At 37.8% G+C, this 25,597-nt stretch overlaps 1 protein-coding gene across 1 annotated transcript in view; it reads right to left on the bottom strand.

The window, feature by feature from the left end:
- Window positions 1-17,161: 17,161 nt before the first annotated feature.
- Window positions 17,162-25,597, bottom strand: part of LOC124369389 (ephrin-B1) — a 288,727-nt gene continuing 280,291 nt past the window's right edge. Inside the window, exon 6 of the mRNA XM_046827389.1 lies at window positions 17,162-25,395. Coding sequence (XP_046683345.1) covers window positions 25,262-25,395 — 134 coding nt within the window. The 3' untranslated portion in view covers window positions 17,162-25,261. The remainder of the gene's footprint in view (window positions 25,396-25,597) is intronic.

The raw sequence follows: 25,597 nt of genomic DNA, 5'->3' as shown, positions 1-25,597 counted from the left end.
CTTTCCTTTGCTCTCTCTCCGTGAGTCGGGCCCCGCTCCGCTCCAATGGGAGCACGTTCTTTGTTAAGCTAGCTTGGTACGGGCGAGCGGAAGCGGGGTGTGGCTCAGATGGTAGCAGAGCGTGTTATGGCTTGCCAAGCGGTTTCCCGGGCTGGGAGCATGTAATGTTGAGTTTTGTGTGTTAGTTATTCCGTGTTTTTATAGTATTGTATTTGTGCGGGGTTTTACTGGGGTTTTTTTTGCCTCAGGGAAGTAGGAGCTGGGTACTCTTATTGAGCCTCGTCAGTTTGGTTGCCTTTTGAGTTGAGACTACTTAAGTTTAGTAAGTTAGATTTTGTTGTCTTGTCTTGAAGTTGATATGGCCGTCTCTTTGGTGCCTGAGTATCTCCGGAAGCCGGAGCTGGTTTTTGAGGTCGTGTCTAGGGGGCAGCAGGCTCGGGAGGACGTTAAAGGGGTTGAGAGCTCAGCTCAGGGCCTGTTTGAACTTAGAGAGGACATGGCAGGAATCATTTTGTTTGGAAGATGAATTAGCTAGCTGCAAGACTAGGATGGAAGAATTAGAGGATGACATTGATAGTGGGTCACTGCCTTTAACTGGGTCGGCCAAGGCTCGTTTGGGCTCCCAGATTATTCACTGGTGCGCCAGGGTGCAAACTGCTTAATAAGGCTCCTGGACTCACCGCTGATATTGGTGCATGGGCCATTACTACTTCTGAAAAACTACAGTCAGCCCTGGAGAGTCTAGGTGAGGTTAGGTCCGTCAGAGAGAGAGGGGCCTCCTTTCAGGAGCCTCCTACTCTGTCAAATTTCGGATTCTCGTATTGCTGAGCTTGGAGGAGCTGCAGGTCCTCAGGGTGTTGCTCCAGGGTACCGAGATTCGGAATTGGTATCCTCTTCCATTTCTGCTGCAATTGGAGGTTCAAAGTCTTTGGTACATCCTGTGTTCATGGATCATGTAGGTTGTGGGACGGTTGTTGATGGCCATGATGTCTCAGGTCTATTTAGTTCAGCCTTTGCCAAGTTGTCCCACCCACTCTCACCTATACTTCAGAGCATGCCCAAAGGCCGATGGATTGGAGTTAAATCACCTCCTTGCTTTTCTTCAGGAAGCTTTCAAAATTCAGGAGTTTCCTGGAATGACCGATTTGGTACTTATGGAAATTTTTAGCCCCCTTTTGCTTGAGACCACTAAGTGACCGCCTACTTGACTGTCTCAAGCGAAGAGCACCTTTTGATGAGTTTCATGCTCAAGTTATTGAATATTTTATACTCTGGTCGTGTCATGGAGCGTTTGCGAGTTGAACGTATTTATCGCCCACAGGCACCCGGAGAGACGCTTAGTCAATTTGTCGGCGAGATACGAGGGGTGGCCCAATATACTACGTCTTGACTTGCGAAAGGCAATGGTGGACATTATTCTGGAGGGAATCAACCTGGAGGACCGTTGTCGTTTGGTTTTCTGCACAAGACCCACGTCTTGGGCGGATCTAGACCGTCTCTGCATTGCATCCAGAGGAGTCCAGGATGCGGATTTCCTAAGGGAGAGATTGATGGGACATCTGCCCAGTGAACCTCCTGGAAAGGTTTCGGGTTTCAGCAGGGTCAGGGCAGGGGGTGCAACTCCCGCGTGGGCAACCCCCAACTTGTTTTGGTTGTAACCAGAGGGGTCACTTGAGGCGGGATTGTCCTCGGGCACGTGGGAGTTTTGGTTCCTCCTGACTAGTTAATCTTCCGGGACCTGGAACTGGACTCCTTGTTAACTCCGTCACTTCGGCAAGAAAACCTAATATTGTTAGTAATAATATAGTTGCCGGACTAAATATGTCTGGTAGCGTGATGTCTGCTAGGGTGAAGAACAGGGGTAATAAAGTCAAATCTTGTAGGGTATCCACCAATAAGGAGACCATTGCTTCCTTGGCTGCATTGGGTGTGAGAGCGGGTTGCTCGGGTTTGCCCACGTGTAGATGTCCTTGTCGGAGATGTGAACCGGAAGGCCCTTGTGGATTCTGGTTCAGCACGCAGCCTGATATCCTTGCGTTTTTTTCCAGGAGTTGTCGCCTCTTGGTCTCATCCGACAGGTTGAACCTAGTTCTTTAATTTGCTGGACGGCGTCTCGCTCTCCTTTTGCCCATCAACTCATGAAGTCCAGTTTAAAATCAAAATCCACCATTTTTCTTGGGTGTGGCGGTTTTTGGTGGCAGGGGAGTTGTGTTTTTTCCTTTTATATCTTGGGGGCTGATTTTATTCGGAGGACTGGCATGAGTTTGGACTTGGGCAATGGCCGGTGTTTCTTTCGCTTTTCTCGACGGGTGTCAATACCTTTTTCGGATGAATATTCTCATGGGGCTGCCGCAGTCGAAGCGGAGGGAGATAGGGTTTTCCATTCCTGATCCGTTGGGGCATCTGACCGTGGAGCAGGCTGAGGCTATAAGGGGCATTTTGTTGCCGCTTCCCAGAAGTACTCACACCAAAACTGGGTGTTACGAAGCTTCTTGAGTACGAGATTCGCCTCACTGATGCCCGCCCGGTTCGTTCTCACCCCTACAAACTTGCTCCACCTAAAATGGAAACGCTGAGGAGCATCATTAATGAACTTCTAGAGAATGGAGTTATCGAACCTTCTTGCTCAGGTTATGCCAGTCCCGCTTTCCTGGTCCCTAAGCCAAATGGTAAGTCCAGAATGGTCCTGGACTATAGAAAGCTTAATTCCCAGATTGAGATTGACTCGGTACCTCCCCCCGATCTACATTCGGCATTTGATTGGTTCGGTAAGGCCAAATTTTTCTCCATATTTGACCTTAACCAGGCTTACCACCAGATACCTTTGAAGCCTGAATCTCGTCCTCTCACTGCGTTCTGTGTTCCCTGGAATTTATATCAGTTTACCCGTGTTCCAATGGCTTAGCTGTGGGAGCTCAAACTCTTACCCGACTATTAGACTCTATTTTCCATGACGTCAAGTTTAAATTTGTATTTAACTATTTGGATGATCTTCTTGTATACAGTGAGAGCTTTGAAGAACATTTGACCCATCTGGAGGAAGTTTTATTTAGGTTGCGTGGTGCTGGCCTTACCGTCAACCCGGAAAAGGTGAGTTTCGCCCAAAGTGAGATTTCTTTTCTGGGTCACCTTATTTCCACCCGGGGCGTCTGCATAGATCCAGCTCGGACCCCAGGTGATCAGGGATTTTTCCTCCTCCCAAAAGATGCAAAGGGAGTTGCACGTTTCGTGGGAATGATAAATTTTTACAGGCGTTTCATACCCAATATTGCAGAGTTGGCCGCTCCTCTTAATTCTGCTTCGCAAGAAGGGTGCTAAGTTTTGAATGGGGTGAAACACAGCAGACGTCCTTTCAATTGTTGAAAGAAGCTGTTATGCAGCCTCCTGTGTTTGGCTATGCCGGATTTTGGTCGAAAATTCGTCTTACAAACTGATGCGTCCTCCTTGGCTATTGCGGCGGTGTTGTCTCAGGAGGTGGATGGCGTCCGGCAGCCAATTGCTTATGCTTCACGCACATTGACACCCTGTGAAAAAAAGAGTTCATCTGTTTATGAGCTGGAGTGTTTGGCTGTTGTGTTCGGGGATAAATAAATTTCGAAGGTTTTTAGAACATAAAGAGTTTCTCCTTGAAACCGACAACCAGGCACTATCTTGGCTCCTCGCTCATTCCTCGTCAGCTTGGGAAAATTGGTCGTTGGGTCGTTCAAATATCTTCCCTTAAATTTACTGTGCAACATGTGCGTGGCACGCAAAATATCATTGCCGATACGCTTTCTAGGATGTACCATACTCCCGGCGACCAACTTCAGGATTTGGAGCCGGTATGTGGGGCTGTGCTGCTGCTTGACTGTCCTCTGGCCTTTTTCGGATATCCTCCCTCATCAACTAAATGATCCCGAGCTGGCCAATATTATCTGTGAGCTTCAAGGGGGAGGTGCTCACCCCCCGTACTTTCTGTCCCAAGGTACCCTTTGCTGTCGAGCTAGGCAGCGGGGAAAGCCCAAATTAGTGCTGCCAAGTCTTCTTGTACCGATGGTTTTTCATTATTTTCCATACTTCTCCCCCGTGGGCGGTCATTTAGGTATACATAAAACCATCGCGAAGATTAGGGACCTCTTCATTTGGAAGGGCATGGATCGGGACATTGCGGCTCGAGTACGGTCATGTCAACTGTGCTCGTTAAGCAAGCCCGCCCAGAACGCTAAGCTGGGTCTGTTGTCATCTGAAGTGGCGGAGAGAGACCTCTGGAGAAGCTTTTCATCGACTACGTTGGGGCTTTCCCTCGTAGCAAGTCAGGTAATAAGTTCCTGCTTGTCTGTGTAGATGCTTTCTCCAAGTTCGTCTGGTTGTTTCCGTTACGAAGCGCCACAGCTCAGCTCACGACTAAGGTGCTCCGTACCAATCTTTTCCAACATTTCGGAATTCCCGCCACTATAGTATCCGATAATGGAACTCAGTTTTTGTCCAATGAATTCAAGAGAATGTGCTTTGGGCACGGTATCCGCCATGTGACGACTTCGCCTTACTACCACAGCCCTCCCACGCAGAGCGTTTTAACCTGCGATCAGCCCTCATCGCTTTCCATGCTAAAAATCACGAGACGTGGGACCAAGAACTCCCTTGGATTCAATTTGCTTTTAACACAGCTGTTCATGAAAGTCACAAGGCGGTGCCCTTCGAGTTGTTGTTTGGGTTTCCACCCAACAACCCTTTGGCTAATATTTGGAGGATTGGGGACCTTGTGCCACCGCCTGGTACTCCTGATGTTGCTAGCACTTGGGCAGCTGCCCGGCGAAATCTTTTCAGGGCTAGGGAATTGCTGAGGAGGAAGTATAACAAGGGGCGTGTGGCTAACCCTTTCCGAGAGGGGGAACTTGTATATTGTAGAGCTCATTCCGACCAGTTCGGCCGTGGACAAAAGGGCTGCAAAGTTGTCTTATCGGTGGACAGGCCCCCACCGTATCTTTAGGTTTCTGACTCCGGTGACGGCTCTGTTGGGAGATCCCCAAACCGGCAAGGTTTATCGAAAGGCACATATTTCTCATCTAAAGCCTTGCCGGGGAATTCCTTAACTGGGGAGAGCTTCTTGAGTTTCCTTGTTGGAGAGGGGAGTCTCCCTTTTGGGGGGGGGGTGTCTGAGCCGGGCCAAATTCTCGTGCCCCTTTCGGTTTTCCCGACTCTTTTTTGTTTATAGTGTTTTATTTTGTTGTTGGTGTTTGCTTCTCGTTGACTCTTCGAGGCTTTGGTGTCGTCTGCGACTGGATCGAGAGAGTAGCGACTTTCACTTCTGTTCAGACCGTTACTAGTGAAGTTTATTTTGTTTTTACCCTTTTATTTAGTTTTGGGTTTTGTTTTGCCCCAAATGTCTGGCTAAACACGGCTGTGTCAACTGACGAGGTTCACGAGCTCCAGCTCCAATGTCCGCCTCTCCCATGATTCTTGGGCCGGGTCCTTACACCGGTGCCATGGCGGGCTACTAAGGTTTTCCTACCTGAGGACATTATTTCTCTGTGATACCCTGCTGTGATATTGTCTCAGTGTGCCTGTTATTTAAGTATTGTTATCCAGTTTTGTTATCTAGTTTTAAGTAGTTAAGTTTAGGTTAATTCTAATCCTTTCAGGAACCCGCCCTGTGCCACAGACTCCGGGTGATTTTGGCTTGTCCTGTTTGAAATTTGGCGCTCTAAATTCTATCTAACTTAAATTTATAAAGTTTTTTAATTTTATCCATAAGTCTGGGTTGACCACTTATAGTTTTTGTTCTCCAGGTGCACCTGAGTAGGCAACCTTTCTGGGTAGTTTTGTCTGCGTTTGTCCCCCTTTTTTTTTCTTCTCAAATATATATATATTTTCACTATGGCTGGCCATCCACGTTCTTTCTTTGCCTTTCCTTGCTCTCTCTCCGTGAGTCGGGCCCCGCTCCGCTCCAATGGGAGCACGTTCTTTGTTAAGCTAGCTTGGTACGGGCGAGCGGAAGCGGGGTGTGGCTCAATATAATACCAGTATTACTTTCTTTGATAATCATGTCACCTTTTTTCAAATTAGCTTCTTCAGCAACTTTTGGATTCATTTTCCTTTTTTCACGCAGTGTGCCAACAAGATGTAAGTTTCTATCATTTAATAAGTGGATTAGATGAACACTAGTGTAATAGTTGTCTGTGTGCAATGTACGGCCAACATCGAGTAACGGCTCAACCAGCTCCATTACTGTGATTGCGGAAACTGCATTTCCTCGTGCAACACGTTCTTTACCAGCATATAATTTCATGTTCCATGTGTAACCACCTTTTAGGCATAGCTTAAATAGTTTCAATTCATACCTATGGCGTTTGCTTGGGACATATTGGCCAAAAATGTATCCTACCTCGAAAAGGAATCATGGATTCATCAATACAGATCTCCTCATCAGGATTCATTACTGCTTGAAATTTCCTATTTAGAATATTGATAATTGGCCGTATTTTACCAAGCTTGTCATTTACTGGTATCATTTTGTTGTCAGCAACATGTAACATGGAAAGAATTGCTGTAAATCTGTTGCGAAACATAACTTTAGATATAGAATTTTGATAAAGAGGATTGGAACTCCAGTAGTCACGCAGCTTTGGCTTTTTCACAAGACCCATCCATAGTACTAAGCCTAAAAATGTAAGCAATTCATCTTTTGAAATGTCTTTCCATGAAACTAACTTTAGATAGGATTTGCCCTGTACAATAGCTTGTACTATGCACTGTTCTGCATATTTATTGGTCTCAGTAACCAACAAATCTAACACCTCATCATCCACAAACAAGGAATAAAATTCAAAAGGTTTTTTAGTACTTATCTTGTCACTGGCTGCCTTCGGTGGTTCGGAAGGAGAGAATATAAATTCATTCAAAGCACCCTTAAGGGGAGTCGGATGGGCCTATCCCCGCAATGTTAATTTGATGAATTTTAGGTTTAGGGTTATAAAAAATATTTTCAGATAAACGTGTGACATATTTTTTCTTTTTATGCAAAAAATATCATAAAAAATTACAATTTACTCTGATGTATAAAATTAAGTACTGAACATAAGGCAATAATATGTATTCAAAATGTAGATTATTACTTAGGGAACAAATTAAAAAAAGAATCAACAGGCTACCTATAATAGTTCTTGAGAAAAGTGTACCTATCGAACAAAAAACATAGTTTTACAGAAAAACGCATTTGAAGTTCATTGTAACCAACTCTATAAAAATACAAAAATAAACTACAGTTAATAGTGTCCAGGGGCATATGCTGGGTTATCTGGATCCTCTTCTTCCTCAAGCAACTCTTCCAGTCTTAATTTGGTTAAGTTTGCCCTCTGCCGGCACTTCTTTTTTCTAATTCCTCGATGGCATTTTCTGCTTGTCTGATTCGGATCTCATCTTTCTGTTTCATTTGTCTGACCAAATTGGTGCCAGGCTTGTAGCCTAATTGTTAAAGCTAAACATCTCACAACATTACCTTGATTGAAGCAAGCAAAAGCCTCATATACACCTAGTTCAAGGGTTGACCTTAGCATAAATGTATTTTTAGGAAGTCGAGACCAAATTATGTTGTTGACGGATTCATTGGGGTTTGCGTACCTCCGTGTAAACATTTCCTTAGAAGGTCTGGTGAAGCCAAGTACCTAAATATTGGTTTTATTTTGTCCATTACCACTTTAGGCAGGTGGAAATGATCTTTATGATCATAGGCCTCCTTATTGGCCATCGCTCTCTGGTACTTGCACGTCGAAATCTCTTTGCAATTCTTTAGAAAAAACTGCTATAAAAAAAGAACTAACCATCAGAAAATCTTAAGTGAAGTATTTTCTGAAAAAGAATGAAACAGGGAATACAAAATCACAAAAAAACAATTTTCGGTAAAAAAAAAAATTTTGCCCATCCGAGTCCCCTTAACATTCTACTACACAATTACATCGTCTTCAGGGGTTAGGAAAATTTCATCTTCATCCTCACCAGGTAGGGCAATAGGGAGATCAATACCATTATTAGGATGCCGTTCACAAATATTTTGTACACCATCAGGCTCGTTATCACTTAGGTTTGGATCACTATCACTGCCATAATCAAGGTCAGAAAAATGAACGGACGGATCTTCTTAATCACTGAGATTTCTGAAAATACTAAGTTCACTTTCACTACTACTGAATTCGCCACTTACTTCACACCAAATTTTATCTGATCTGAGATTTTCATCCATTTTTTACTCATAAAAATGGTTAAAACTTCACAAAAACAACCACAAGACACGAATTAGAGGTTAGCAGTCAGTGTTCATACTCTATGCAGTGTCGCCAGCTTTCACAGCTTATTTTCCCATCACTGTCAGGATGGCCAACTGTTTCGGAATCAGCGTCCCACTACTGCCTTGTGAGCCCAAAGACCCAAGCATCAAAATAAACAATGTATTTCTAATGCAGATGTGAGTCTACATGCCTCACAGGCAAAAGAAAACAGTAAACAAGTGTGAGTCAATTTGATACACGTGGGGCTGTGCACGTAGCACACTGTGAGTCAGACTGATACACATGGGGCTAAGCTCAAGATCGCCAAACTTACTTGGGCTGTATGTGATACAATGCAGTTTAAGCTTGGGGCTGAAAGTGTTAAGCTAACAATTTTCTTTAAAAAACACCTTTTCGACTGTGTTTGTTAAATTTGACACGGGTCTTTTAAGCAAATGAAAATCAAGGTACAAAATTTGACTCACATACATTATTTACACATAGTCGTTTGTGAATTCCATTTTTAATGTTTTTTTTTCAAAGTGGGAAACTTTGACGCAAGGAGTCACGCACAAACCTACATTAACTCGTCACTGGCCATCTTTTAGTCATAAGTCGGTGACAAATTAACTCGGCAAAAGACATTAAGGAGTTAATTCAATTTTACAAAACTTAGTTTTGAGTTTATCTTGAAGCAGAGTTGATGCAATATGTTGTGTCCCTGTACTGTACCTATGCTGTACTTGACTTTAATGTGATTGTTAGCTGACAATGGCTCACTAGCATAAATGTGAAAAATGCAATATGTTGTGTCCCTGTACTGTACCTATGCTGTACTTGACTTTAATGTGATTGTTAGCTGACAATGGCTCACTAGCATAAATGTGAAAAATGCAATATGTTGTGTCCTGTACCTATGCTGTACTTGACTTTAATGTGATTGTTAGCTGACAATGGCTCACTAGCATAAATGTGAAAAATGCAATATGTTGTGTCCTGTACCTATGCTGTACTTGACTTTAATGTGATTGTTAGCTGACAATGGCTCACTAGCATAAATGTGAAAAATGCAATATGTTGTGTCCTGTATCTATGCTGTACTTGACTTTAATGTGATTGTTAGCTGACAATGGCTCACTAGCATAAATGTGAAAAATGCAATATGTTGTGTCCCTGTACTGTACCTATGCTGTACTTGACTTTAATGTGATTGTTAGCTGACAATGGCTCACTAGCATAAATGTGAAAAAATGCAATATGTTGTGTCCCTGTACTGTACCTATGCTGTACTTGACTTTAATGTGATTGTTAGCTGACAATGGCTCACTAGCATAAATGTGAAAAATGCAATATGTTGTGTCCCTGTACTGTACCTATGCTGTACTTGACTTTAATGTGATTGTTAGCTGACAATGGCTCACTAGCATAAATGTGAAAAATGCAATATGTTGTGTCCCTGTACTGTACCTATGCTGTACTTGACTTTAATGTGATTGTTAGCTGACAATGGCTCACTAGCATAAATGTGAAAAAACCTGTCAGTAATTAATATCAGCCAACTGGTTTACATTCAACAGTTTTAGCCGAAAGTACTTGCAAATTTAGCAATTCCCAAGAGCAATGTTTCATCGTAATGGGGAATCAGCTAGTTTTAAAGCTAATAAAATATTGGAACCGTTTTAACCGAGGAGGAGCCTGAAATGAATAAAAGCATACAAATACAAAAAGAAGTAGAGTAAAAGCCCGATTATCCAAGATGCCCAGTTAACCAAGGCCTGTTTTAAAAACATGAATAATCATTATGAAGTGTGTATAAAATTACAATGAAGATATCAAGTGTTTTTTATTATATAAATAAACCATTTTTATTAATCAATATTGAGTTTTCTGTACATTTTATTGAAATTTCTGTATTATCCGAATATTTCTGTATTAAGGTTGTCTGATCCCATTTAGCTTGGTTATTCAGTTTCCTAGTGTATTTATATTTAAAGCTTCGGACATCATCAGTTGTATCGGTTTGAATTGTCAGTACATTTAAAATGACTGATTTTTATGAATATTAAGTTTAAGAAAATTATTGTAAACACATTCTATTACTTACTGACAGGTTTAGTTGCTCTGAGCTTACATTAGAGTGAACTCTCCCTTGAATAGCTGAACTTAGCAGTTAACCACGGCTTCATTGTTTCATTATATTTGGTTTTGCACTATCATCATCACTACCATCATTACCACCATCATCATTGTCACTATCATTTTAAAACTCAGTGACCCCTGAGCTTCATCTTGCTTTGTTATCTAAATATTTGTATTACTTAAAAATTTATAACTAACAAATAATTTACATTTTCCCCATGAGGGAAAGAGACTTTTGCCCCCGCACTTAGTCCTAAAAAGATCTTTGTGCCTCCCTTACTTATATTTATGTCCTCCAAATCTGAGACTTACAGAAGCCAATCAGATTTGAGGGATCCTGTTCTCTAATGCCCATGAAAAAGAATGGATGAGGAGTTTTTTAAAAAGACATGATAATTAATTTATCGATCAATAAACCTCAAAAAACTAGCCTGGCACAAACAACTAAATTTAATAAGCATAACGTCTCTCACTTTTATAATAACTTGGAAGATATTCATAAGTGTTTTGGGCCAATTCCACCAGAAAGAATATGGAACCTAGATGGAATAGGATTAACAGCAGCGCAAAATCCTACTAAAATTATTGCTCCTAAGGACATTAAGCAACTCGGAGCAATGACGTCATCTGAACGTGGACAATTAGTTACATTAAGTGCCTGCAACAATGCAATTATTGGAAACCACGTTCCGCCCATGTTAATATTTCCAATGGTTAATTTTTAGGAGTTCATGTTGAAAGGAGCACCACCAGGGACAATTGATGAGCTAATCCATCTGAATGGTTGACTGAGGAACTCTATTTAGAGTTCATGAACCCTTCATTAAAAATATGAAACCCTTCTAAGGATGAACCTATCATATTAATAATATACAACCACGAAACACACCTTTCATTGGAAGTGATTGAAAGGGCGACAGAGGTTGGTGTGATAATATTATTAACATCCCCCTCCTACACCTCACATAGATTACAAACCCTTGGATTTTACCATTTATTCACATTTGAAAACCTATTACAGCCAGGCAGTTGAAGCATGGCTTTGTAACAATCCTGGCAAGACATTTTACATATATTACCTAGCTGAAATTGTTGGCCAGATCTTTCCTCGAGCATTTAGTACATCTAACATTTAAGGAACCTACAATTTACCCATTAGATAAAAATGTTTTTTCTGATGATGACATTTTGGCATCGTATGACTGATCGTCCTCCTTCAACAGACCATTTGGTTGTCACTGAACATACAACAGCGATAAAGTGAGCAGCAATCAATCAGCAGTGCCGTCTGAGGTCACCATACCATCAGTGACAACACAATCAGAGGACAATGCACAACATTGTTCTGAATTAAGGTTCATTCCTGGCAGGAATGGCTCTAGGGTATACTACTCTGTTCTTGAAAGGTCTGATCTTGGCTGGGAAAAGGCAGTAAATTAACTGGCCTTCATGGCCAGATAGGCAGGTGGCAATGATGCTAGATTTATACAGATTAGTAAGTATACTATCGCATTTTCGAGTGATGCCATAAATTGTGGGAACCAGATTAAAGCCACTGACTGAAGTGATTCATTAGAGGGTTCCAAAATGTTGATATTGAAATTAACAGCAATTAGAACGTTGTTTGTGTCTCTGTTAATAAACAGTCAACACTATGATACGTTTTTCCGTAAAAAAAAACAAAAGAACCTCCCGGGGACCTATAGACACAAACAACAGTAGTTTTTAATTCACGAACTACCACTTCAAAATGGAGCTTTAACGCTGTGTTGTATGAGATCATCTCAGAATTGTATTGTCCATTCAGACTTTGCACTCATCAAAATGGCAGCTCCTCCAAGAGTTATGGAGGTTCTACAAAAAGTAGCATTAACTTGACAGCCATTTGCAACTAGTGATTTTGCCTCATTGGCGGTAAGCGAATGTTCGGTTATATATACTAAATCAACATTTTTATCATGCAACAAACTTTGAGCTGATCGATTTCACTGCTAAGACCTCTACAGTTCTAGTGTAATATTAATTGGTGCTGATATTGTAAATTACTATTTACTTGATAAGAATTAGTATTACAAAAAACATCAGGCAGGCTCTAATGGATGTCATTAAAACATGTGTCAGTAATATTATGTGATCTTAAACTATTCTTTGAGTGACTAAAAACTATTATCTCACTGATCAAAAGAAGATTTTAAAATGATGGAGGGAATTTTTTGTGGATTAGGAGGGGTACAACAGTTGGAATTAAGGGTTGAGGTCGCAGGTCTACCGGTACCAGGTTGGTGAATGGCAAAAGTCACGGTCGAGGTTCTCATGAGAGGCCCCTGAGTAGTCCACAAACCTTGTACCTGTCTGATCTCTCTTCAAACAGCAATCTTCTCGTTATGGTTGAAGTAAATACCCCTTTTGGAAAAGAGCTGAAAAGATTTGTGTTGCTGAAAATGCTGCCCAACTCACTTATTCTTTTATTAATTTCTCTGATTGACCTATTTTCTACTGATTGTGGGCTGAGATCATATCTTGGCGTGATTGTAGAGATCAGGCATTTATTATCAGGCAATAGGTCAGCACATCTACATACTCATCTACCATACCACTCTCTCTGTCATTCATAACACCTATAACTATGATGAAATAATTGTCCTTAAATCTATTAGAATATTCCATTATACCTCTCACGATTTCCTTGAGTGAAGCACCGGACTTAACTAAACTAGGTTTTACTAGGCAGAATTTCTGCCCAAATTCTTTTTCCATGAGATGACTCATACCTCTACCATGACTGTCACTATATACGGTCAGTCTTATTAAACAAGTTATTACAACAATCAGCAAACATAAACAGCCGTGAATAACATAGCATTTAGTAGGTTTCGTTTTGTATGACTTAGTCCAGCAGGAAGTCCTGGGAATATCAATGGCTGATTTTTCCATGTTATCTCTTATTGGGTACCAGTTGTTATCTCATTTGAGTAAAATTGAGGTGAGACGTCAGATTTCTACCATTTGTTTATTGCAAAATTATTCCTAAGTGATGGTGTTTTGTAAAACAATTTGAGCTTTAATTAGCCAACAAATTTGATTGAGTAATATTAGAGATCTCTAGTTTGTACCATTCTTCTTCTTTTCATAATAACTTTAAAATAAGGGGTCATTTGCTACGAGTTCCTAATTAAAAATTTTGACTTATCCCCAAAAACTACCTCATTTTGGAGGGAGTGGGGTAAAAAACTTTCATACATAAAAACTCCTCAGTTGGTCATATAAACATGCCCTAAAGTAAATCATTTCTAATCATAAGAAAGTTAATAGAGGAGGGGGGACTTTTAAAGCACCCAGTATATATGAAACTGACACTGCTGCAAATCAAGGAAGCATGTATCAACCGCCATTAATCAACAGCTGTTTAGTGTGAACCTTTCTCTTTAGTACACAGCTAGCTTATGTTAACAACACTGGTTAGTCAGAGCCTACGTTCGATTGTTGTTGATTTTTTGCCAAATAAAATGGTTAGTGTAATAGTAGAGCAACAAATTATTCAGGAATCTCACTTTAAACTTCGAAAAACTGCTACTGAAACTTATAATTTACTGAAAGAAGTGTACGGCAGTGAAGATTTATCACAGGCATGTGTGTTTGAACGGTTTAAGCGTTTTAGAGATGTCAGGGATTATGTTGAAGACGATTTGCGGTCAGGTCGCCCACCCTTCAACGTCAGAAACAGATGAAAATTTAGAAAAATCAGTAAATTGATTTGGTCTGACCGTCGATTAAGTATTCACACAATTGTTGAAACTGTAGGTATTGTTAAAGAATGAGTACTACAGCAAATTTTACATGACAATTTTAACATGCGAAAAAGTGTGTGCTAAAATGGTGCCTACAATTTTAACGCTTGAACAACAAGAAGCTTGCAAAAATATTTGTACTGACACTATGAACGCGACTGAAAATGACCCAACTCTTTTGGAAATGATAATAATATGTGATGAAACATGGTTTTTATTTATGATCCAAAAGGAAGTGTCAATCCATGCACTTGAAGAGCCCAACTTCACCGAGAACCAAAAAGCTTGAATGAGCAAGTCAAAATTTAAAGCAATAATGATTGTTTTTTTTTTATCCATGGGATTGTGTACCTTCACTGGGTTCCTGAAGGTCAAGCAATTAATTAATATTACTACCTTGAGGTACTTTCTAAACTACATCAAAGAGTAATGAAAAAACACCCCGAAATGTGGAAGTTGTCATGGGTTCCCCTCCAAGACAATCCACCAACTCATTCTGCGTTATCTGTCAAAAGGTTCCTAGCCAAGTACAGCATCCCAGTGCCAGAACATACACCTTATTCACTAGATCTTGCACCATGTTCTCAGTAATTGTTGCTGTGAGGTGTTACCTCCTAGTGACATAACATGTAATCACACCTTTGCGCCAAATCTTCTTTCTTTTTCTCACGCCAAGTCGATTTATATGCTATTCTCTGTTCTTGCAATTGATGGTCATTGATCATTAAAGTATGGTTATGAATCCTAGGAAGAGAATGATCATGAAAAAAATAATTATTACCGGTAATCAAAACCCTGCTTTGTGTGCTCAAACACAACATGGATTGAGAGTAAAAGATAAGAAACTGCTTGTGAGCGCACTAAATGTGAAGTAGCACTTCACAATATACCTGTGTTTAAAAAAATGATCATACTTTGCCAAAATTCTAAAAAAGAAAACAGAATGTATAGTTTTAAAGCCAAGAAAGTATTATACAATAATAGGAATAATAAAGTAATAAATGTTGATCTTTTATGATGTTTAAATACATTTTCAATAAAAATACAAATAAAAAGTGTTCTTTACTTCCTGTATTCCATTATGATGATTTTGCTTACTATAGTAGACCCTAGACAGGTTGACGGTTATACCTGTTAGTACACCTCAACAGGTTAAGAAATAATCCTCTGTGCAATAAGCGTATGCAGAATTTTTTAGCTCAGATTTTTATGAATGAAGACCAGTGATAATTCCAATAATGATAAAAACAATTGTACCGGTAAAGACCATGACCTTTCACATCCCTAAAACATTCTACAGGTATTGTGTACACATTATTGAATTGTCAATTGCGCAGTTGATGTTTATGCTTTTCCTAATATAATATATAAGTAAAAAGTAACAAATATTGATTTATAATATGATGCATTTTTACTACAGTACGTTTTGATTAAAAGGTACCGAGAGGTTCATAATAAAATGCAATGTATTTTTGTGTGAATATTTTTAAATTTTACCAAATTGAAATATATTAACAAATTCGTATTTGAAAGGACCATCTTTCTACCACAAAAATTATTAAAATTAGGGATATTATTACCATGGAAGAAAAAATATAAAAGTGTGTTTCATTTTCAAGTTTTATCAGCCATAGTAGGTAAACAAAGGGATGTGACATACCAGATTGTTACGCAAGTATGGGAACAAAACGCACGGAGTAAACTGCAAGTTCATTGGTGAAACAATTAAGAGGAAGATAGTTGAAAAAATACAGGCGAATTTAAATTATATAATCAAATTCATTTGAAATAGAATGAATGCAAAATGATTTATAACATATTGTTATAAATGGGTTTAGAGCCTGCTGGTGTTTTGAAATAAATAAATTTGTAATGTGTTGATGCAGTAATTGTGTGTCTATAGTAGAATAATAGTATATATTTACTCGCCTTCGGCTCGCTGGGGGCTACGCCCCCATTTGGGTGTTGGCTAAATTCGGGGATAAGCGTAGTTCGGTGATTGGTTAAATTCAGACGTGAAGTTTCCAAATTTTATGTATCCGTTCTCGAGAATCTTACGGGTCGTAATGCTTCGCTAACGCTCAGCCAAAAGATGTGTGGTGTATAATATTAATCAATTGATGTGGTAGAAGAGTTAAGTTATGTGTTCGTGAAATTTGGAGACAAGAATAATTTGGTTTTAACCAAAGTCAGAGGACGTATGTATACCATAGTTTAATTTTCCGGATTTACCCAAACTTTTGACTTTGAGGGCGTTTTGCGGCTTAACCGTTAGAGATACGTGAAAAAGTGACTGGACCTTTCTTGTCGGAAATTTAATTTTATCTATCGATTCTGTCGTCAGATTTTAGCTGCGACCTTTGGTTTAGCCAGGAATGAGCTCGGGAGAAAAGTCTGCACTGGTCAGCTATCGTGAATTGTTTAGTATAAACATAATAAAAACCGACCTCAAGGCAGTATTTTAAGTCGAACAGGGGGTTTAATATCACCAGGAGACTATCTAGTCAAGGCGAGAAATTCCCTGGGTGGGTGATTAATGTTAAGGAGGTTAAGACAAGAGGGGGTTTAATTTCGTCAGGATATTGTCTGGTCATATGAACAAATTCCCAGGGGGGGTTAACGTTACCGGGGGATAAGTCTCCAGGGGGTTATGTTGATGCAGTAATTGTGTGTCTATAGTAGAATGATAGTATAGATTTATTCATGTCTAAGTAGGGCTAAGTTATGTGATTCCGGTTTAACTGGGTTCAGCACATTGTTCAATCCTCTTTGGCCACATACACATGGGTTGATGTACTGCAATTTCAATTTGTCTCTAACAGGAAGAGGCTGGTGTCTGTGGATTACCCTTCTGGGGATAAATAAAACACCATTCTGGGGATAAATAAAACACCATTCTGGGGATAAATAAAACACCATTCTGGGGATAAATAAAACACCATTCTGGGGGATAAATAAAACACCATTCTGGGGATAAATAAAACACAATTCTGTGTTGTCATACATTACAGTTATTTATTTTGTACAAAAATCAGTTATAAAATTAACATTTTCATAATATAGCTTAGTGTAATGACTAAGGTGCACAATACATATTTATAAATACATATATACGTATGCATATATTTGTTCTAATACACGCATGCATATGTATGTACGTATATGTACGTATTTATATATGAATATTTTTTACATAAAATGTCTACAATAGAATTTAATAATCTACGATATCTGGACACAGATACCAGTGTCAGTAGGGTACGGAAGAGGGACCACACTGATGACTGAAGGGCCAGGTCTGGTGTCGTGTACTGGACACAATGCTATATTTACAGTTACGGTAGGTAGGCTATGTTACGTTATGGAAACAGAAAGTATGACATCAAGTGGGCCACCTGCTCGTCTTATAGTTACTGTTGTACAGTCACCCATCACAATACATTGAAATAAAAACGGTACAATTTCAACAAATTACCACAGATGATATTACAGGATAATAGCCTCAGTCTAGCCTTCAGGAGCAAACTCTGCCACTGCCAATCACTAGATGTAACTAAGGTATGCGGTTAATTTAAAATTGTGAGAAAATAAAAATACATAATGTTACATCTAAAAAGGACCTTAGATACTTGACAGTCATAAACCAGAATGATAGGTTATAAATATAAATACAATTTGTGTTTAAATTTACTTGGGAAATGAGCATATTCCTTAGAAAAAATAGTATCACTATACATCTTAGAGAGACAGCCAACAAGAATAAAATCCTCTTGTCAAAAACAAGTTTACACTAAGAAATGCTGCCATATATTAATACTATTATTAAAAATGCATACAATAAAGAGTCTTACAATGTTTCCTTTGACCACCACGACATTTTCATAAAGACACATCGAGTACTGTCAAGCTATTTATAAGTCTCACTAATATTACACACTTATAAGGATGCCACAGCCGAAGGATGTTTTGATCCAACTTGCATTTCTTTGAATAAAACTTATTTTTGCTTTTAACAACAAAACTGAGCTTTAATTGTATCAATCTGTGATAACCATCAGACAGATGGCCTTTAGATTGTATTGGCTTGCAGCAATGCTTAGACAGCTAAGGGTTTGAATTGTATCACCCTGTAAAAATGCTCTTATAGACTGGACTTTGATTTTGTCAGTTCATGGCTTTTGATTTCACTTTAACACACTCCACTTTTGGCTACGTATGTTTGTGTAAACTTCTTTGTGGCAATACCTAAGACGCACTGCGCTTTAGATTGTATCAATGTAGCTAATACTCTTGACACACTGCACTTTGAACTGTATATGTGTGTGGCAATAATGAAGACGCACTGCGCTTTAGATTGTATCAATGTAGCTAATACTCTTGACACACTGCACTTTGAACTATATATGTGTGTGGCAATAACGAAGACGCACTGCGCTTTAGATTGTATCAATGTAGCTAATACTCTTGACACACTGCACTTTGAACTATATATGTGTGTGGCAATAACGAAGACGCACTGCGCTTTAGATTGTATCAACGTAGCTAATACTCTTGACACACTGCACTTTGAACTGTATATGTGTGTGGCAATAACGAAGACGCACTGCGCTTTAGATTGTATCAACGTAGCTAATACTCTTGACACACTGCACTTTGAACTGTATATGTGTGTGGCAATAACGAAGACGCACTGCGCTTTAGATTGTATCAACGTAGCTAATAATCTTGACACACTGCACTTTGAACTGTATATGTGTGTGGCAATAACGAAGACGCACTGCGCTTTAGATTGTATCAACGTAGCTAATAATCTTGACACACTGCACTTTGAACTATATATGTGTGTGGCAATAACGAAGACGCACTGCGCTTTAGATTGTATCAATGTAGCTAATACTCTTGACACACTGCACTTTGAACTATATATGTGTGTGGCAATAACGAAGACGCACTGCGCTTTAGATTGTATCAATGTAGCTAATACTCTTGACACACTGCACTTTGAACTGTATATGTGTGTGGCAATAACGAAGAACGCACTGCGCTTTAGATTGTATCAATGTAGCTAATACTCCGACACACTCAACTTTGAACTATATATGTGTGTGGCAATACCAAAGCGCACTGCGCTTTAGATTGTATCAACGTAGCTAATACTCTGACACACTGCAATTTCAACTATAGATGTTTGTGTCAACATCCACGAATCACTGCTTATGAGACTCAGCTCATGAGAATATATATATGTAATATACTTTTGACTGTATCGAGCCTGTTTGTGAACTATATATGTACTCAACAAACTTTTCCAATTAGATCTGTCTTTGGTGGCTTTAAAAACAGTATTTAGCTGATTTAATAGGAATGCGGCAGTCAAAGGGAAAAATTGTTTAATACTCATTAATCCATATAAATAAACAAGTTGAATGTATTAACTTATACCAATATATTTTTACTTTGTTCGTCTATTAAGTACTCTTATTGTACATTAACTCATTAAAACATAAACTGCATTCATTAGATACATTTGAAACTAATAATAAAACATAACAATTTTTATCAAACATTACTAATTTAAGCCTCAATAATATAATAAGATTAAAAAATTAATTTTTTTCATTTCTTTAGCAAAACATTTAAAACCATAAAACAAATCGGAAAAGCCTTTATTGGAATTAAGATTTTTGCTATTATTTCTACAAGCTGTTTTCTTTAAATCAAACAAAATTGGATTTAAACCCTCTAGAAACTCTGATTGCACTGTTTCAGAAACGATTGTATTGTGAAGAAATTATTGCTAGTGTCCCATTGCATAGTTCAAGTTATGTATCTTTGTGAATTAAATTTTCTGTATCTACAATTAAAAAGCTCTTAAAAATCTCAATAAATCTTTTTATAAGGATTTAAAATTGGTGAGGTTAGACTGTATAATATAAAACATTACAATATACAGAATATATGATATTATGAAGAAATATCAAAGTAGTAACAACGGGTTGAAAGTAAGTCATAACAAAGTGCTACCACCACCCTCAATGGACGATTGGTTTTAAACTACTATTGTGTTACAGTAACTCAATTGAATAGATAGAAAAGACTTGTTGTCTACCAAGATGCAGAGTATTCAACTCACTGTCGTTACTTCCTTCCAGAATCATTATTGATGAATATTTTGAATTTTTAGATAGTATATTTATCCTATACAATACAGAGGCTCTACGTAGATTAATTCTCTTCTGCCACAATCTACTTGAAATACAAACATAACAAAGTCTATGCGAATAAATATCATATTCATAGAACGAAGGACACAAATAAACTTATTTCTACGCAAATAGTGTTTTAAGCTTTCGTAAAATATGCATTGAAGACATAGCAATGTATAAAAATTTACAAAAATATAATTCCGTCTTATAAAACAGGAAACCTCATACAATTTTCGCAATTTTTATTGGTTCATTTATGCTGAATTACAGCAGTTGAACAACAAATAACAGCTATCCACATTAACACATAATTAATACAGTGGGAATCGGCAAGTACTATAATATATCTGTGGGAGCACAACCATTACTGCTATGTGTCAACACTCTAAAACTATGTTTCTGTAACATTCTGTATGGGCTTCAGTTGCCGGGTGTCAGCATTGTCATCCTCCTTCGTAATGGAAAATACAGGTATGACATAATTTTACGGTAATATGTTTACTCCACAACCAGAAAATGTACATTCCAATAAACCAATTCGAGTAATCTACAATTCGATGTCCCACACATATTTTCTGTATACTTTAATGAGAGCAGGAGACTACAGGTATGCAAGTACAACTGATTTAATTTGTGTACAAACAGAAAACGTGTACATGGTTTTTTTACAAAATTTATTAAAATTGACGATTGCGATACAATGTCAGAATTTGTTTAAATGCAATAAAGAGATTATTTATTTCAATTTTGTTCAATAAAGTTTGTGATTATTTTTAGAATTTTCATAGCTTTTTGTTTTTAAAAGTCTAAACAAAATTGTGGTTCAGTCCAACAAGGACTCTGGAAATATTGTGTATCGCGTTACGTTTTGTAAAGGGATTAAAAATAGTATTGATCATTTCAAAGGATGTATGGGAGGAAAAGTTTCAACCAAAACTTCTCTTCATTCTTATTCCATATTCTGGAATACAGACCCAATATAATAATAGTGCAAGTGGAGGATTTTATTCAACCATTTATTTTTTACCATTAGTAAAAAAATCATTGTATATTCTAAAATGATTTCCAGAGACCACAATACTCTATACACATATTGTATTTTAATCAGTTTTAATTCTATGAAAATCAGTAATAAGTTATATTTCTTGAACGTTTAGAATAAGTTCTTTGTCCTAAAATTTGTTATATAAAGCAGCCAAATTGCTACTTTTTGGTTGTGTACACTTTCAGTTCAGTTCTGCAGCAACATTTATACAATTGTGTATCCAGGTTGAAGAATGGTGCAAAATCGTCTGTTGGGAGTAAAAATTTTATGGATATTTTACATTATACATTATATTTCTAATCATTTGAATGATATGAATGAAATTTCATCTACATGTTTTGAGTTGTAGATTATTAAAATGTTTAAATGATTTGTTGAATTAAAGGATGTTAATTTGTGAATTTAGATAACGCCAACAAAAAACACTTAAAATTTAAAATTTACTGAGCAGTACTAGAACAATATATGTCCATTAAGTATTTATTTCCATGTGTTCATGTTTTTATAGAATTTATATCGTAGGTGTTTATTGTCACTCTAACAAATTTGAAGTTCCAATATAAACATAGTTTTAGTTTGAGACTTGACAGCAACCACATTGGACTAAATATACGCATGCCTGTGCTCAACGTAAAAGGCCTTACCCTGATTTTAACCAGACACTGAAAACTGAGGTAAAAATAAATTAAACCGAGTATTGGGTTTTATTTTGCCACTGAACACTGTACATGTTAAAACATTTATTTGCTATGAAACACAGTTTAGTTTAAATGCAGATGTTTCACAAACAAGAAAGTGTAAACATAGAAAATGATCAGACAAGATTAATCGATAAAACATATCTGGATACCACTGAGTAACATGATACAGCTAACACTTGGCCACCAGATATAATACAGAGAGTGTCAGCATGTCATATGGTAAAACATTATTTGTCTCGGGTATAAACTATGAAAGAAAACATTTAAATCATCGAGTATTGAAATTTACATACAGGTTCTGGACAGTGATTCTCTATTTCAAGATTTAAGTAATATACAGTATTTTTGCTATTGTGCACTTTTATTATGTTACACCAGGTAAAATATTTGTGATACACTCGCATAAATGACACAATCGTCCAGACACTTTCTTATGATACACGGATATCACATTTGTCAATAAAACAATCATTACAGTCTACAAACTCGGTTTCAGCAACAATTACACTTAATTACATATTGATTGACGGCTTCAGAAATACGGCAATTAAATTACTAAATTATCATCTAAACGCAACAATACAGTATAAATAACCATCTCTAGCATTGATCGATAATTAAGGAGTCCAAACGCGCAAAATATAAAACAAAACGGTCCTATCTTTCTATAACAACACAATAGTATTCATCAAAAACTCAGTTAATTTTACAACTCAGTTATAAAAGTGTTTGGAAAAATATACTTTTACACTGCAAACTATACATCGTATCAATAAAATATTACACTTTATTACATATTCACTACGGTACCATTATAAGTTCTATGTGATATATTCTGATGGACAAATCGAACATTTACACTGTCTTAGCCTAAGTGGATCAGTTGGACAAGAAAAATAACACGGACACAACGTCAAACATATCGCCGCCAGATGCGGAGCTATAATAGCGAGCGGTGAGCGCGAGACCGCGACACAACATGACATGAACCACTCAGCCAACACTAAGCTAGGTGCAACGGATACGTGCGGAACGGTAGGTACAATATGGCACTGTATAGACCACCACACAGTGGGGGAGGGGGGAGGGGCTGGCGACTGTCAGGCCTGCGGAGGGCAAGCTCTGTCACTACCCATTACTCCAAACACAGTCAAGAGAATTCTCCACATCACACTATCAAACAATAGTGACTACAAAGTTAATCCTGGACTATGTTTCTGATTATCCACACATTTAAAAATGTTGTGATAGAAAATTAAATACTTGTTTTTCATTTATTTAATAAAAAACCCTTGAATAGCATTTACAAATTTTGGTACATTAATATTATATTACTTTAAATTTTGGATTTAAGATGGAACTGTATTAAATGCAAAGCGTGGAATTAAAACACTGATCATTAAAACAAAAACAATAAATAAAACTGATTCAACAGTGAAATATTTATAATTTTTTAAATTATATTTTGAACATCGAAATTTATTTGTTCCTTCAACTTCCACTAGGAAGTGTAAAAATAATAAATACAAACAAATGAAGTATACTATAATAATTTAACTTTAGTTTTAAAATGTACACATGATATAACATTGAGTTACACATAACTGATTAAAAATATGTGAATGAATAATAATATATAAAATGTTTAAAAGTAATGTAGTACTTGCAGATAAAGTCTGTTCTATTACATCTTAATGAATGTAACCTTTATTACCTTTATGAATTGTAACAACTTTTTAATACTCTCCTTTTCTTATATTTCCTAAGATAATACACTGCAAAAAATATTTTTTGCATTAAGTTCAAATCTTCCGCTCCATGGACAAAAACTTTTATAGGTAGGGATTGTTACATTTGCAGGCTGGTTACAAGAATTTGAAAATTTGTCTTATAATATGTATGAGGATTTTGTGGTTAGACACACTCATTCGTTTCATTAAAGGCCTGACAGTTGGTATGAAGACATATCCGGATGTATAATTAAAGTTGTGGATGTTAACGTATTACAAGATTAAACGAAAATGTAAATTTATCATATAAGTACTTAATAACTGTTTATTTTAATCCAGTTCAATTAACTACTTATATTGCTTGATTATTTTAAGATGTTAATATCCAACAAACTGTTCTGTACAGGTGGAAATTACAATCTTAAGACCTGCCGTTGAGGTCATGGCTGAAGGAGGGAAGTGACAGAGCCTTGCACCTTGAGGCTGGAATGTCTGGATCTCCAGAATTGTTGCATGTTTTCTGTTGAGTTCTTGTGAAACAGTGCCGTTTTGAGCCAAATCTTGACAAAGTCAACATTTTAAGGCACGTATCTTAGCAAAGATAGTGGCACGGGCTTGTAAGCACCTTAGAGATTGCTGTGCATCTGCCAATCGCCCATCTCTACCATAGTTCAGGATCCGACTGTTCAATTTCACAAACTGATTTTGCTTCAAACTCATCCAAAACTCGGGTCGTGGTAGGCAACGATCGGTTATTAAAAATACAAAAAACGGCCCGACACGGGCAAAAGTGTTTCTAACACCAACATATTCTGTACAGTCAGCTACCGAGAAATGAAACTCTACTGTTGCAAGAACATTTCAGAGAGAACACAAGGATCGAATATCACTTATTCGGCACAAATATCTCTGTTCTAACTCGGCTACACGCACTCACTACGATATTCTCTGTACAAAGTTATCATATAATACAGGACGTTAACACAGCTTCACGCGAGCATTTCTCCTTACTTACATCGATACAGTTATAAAGGCGTCGTCTACAAAAATTTACAATATAAAATAAGATCTGTATACAATTTTTACGTTTTTTCGTCAGTTAATTACATACTAATCACGAGTCCGAACATGGACAGTATAAATCAGGCAAAATAACAAAACGCATCTAAATAATTACTTAAATAGAGTAAATAAATAATCCTTATGTACAATAAATTATAGTAAAGCGCACTGATCACTAAATACAGCGCGTAAAATAAGAACAATAGATTATCTACAGGATGATGGAGAGGAGAAGGCAAGACGCTGGATCAGTCTTGGCGGAAATGCTGCCCGGAAAGCTGTTGGTGTACGTGTCTAAGGTATAAGTACGGAAGGGTTCTGGGCAAGTATGTACAAGGAGTGGAGGCCTATCGGCCGACTAGACCGCTGACCACCAGCAGGACACACAGCCACAACGCAGGACTGCGGCCCAGGCTACAGCCGCCGTTGTACGTCAGCTCCTCATTCTTCACCACCTCGTTTGGATGTTTGTCAAATTCACCTTCAAAACAAATCAAAATTAGTACCCATAGCAAAGCCCCAATTATAACTTCAGTTATGTGGATCACAAATGGACTGTTTTTGACACATCTCAATCAGCCATCTAACAGCAGTCATATCTAAAGTTTACGTATTAGCTATATGACAATTATAATGCAGATCCAACTATATGAGATAGATCTACAGTTTCCACGGCTAGTGTA

Source organism: Homalodisca vitripennis, chromosome X (assembly GCF_021130785.1).
Source record: "Homalodisca vitripennis isolate AUS2020 chromosome X, UT_GWSS_2.1, whole genome shotgun sequence".
Lineage (NCBI taxonomy): Eukaryota > Metazoa > Arthropoda > Insecta > Hemiptera > Cicadellidae > Homalodisca > Homalodisca vitripennis.
Note: the sequence above shows the minus strand (reverse complement) of the source record. Positions and strands in the feature narration are given on the sequence as shown.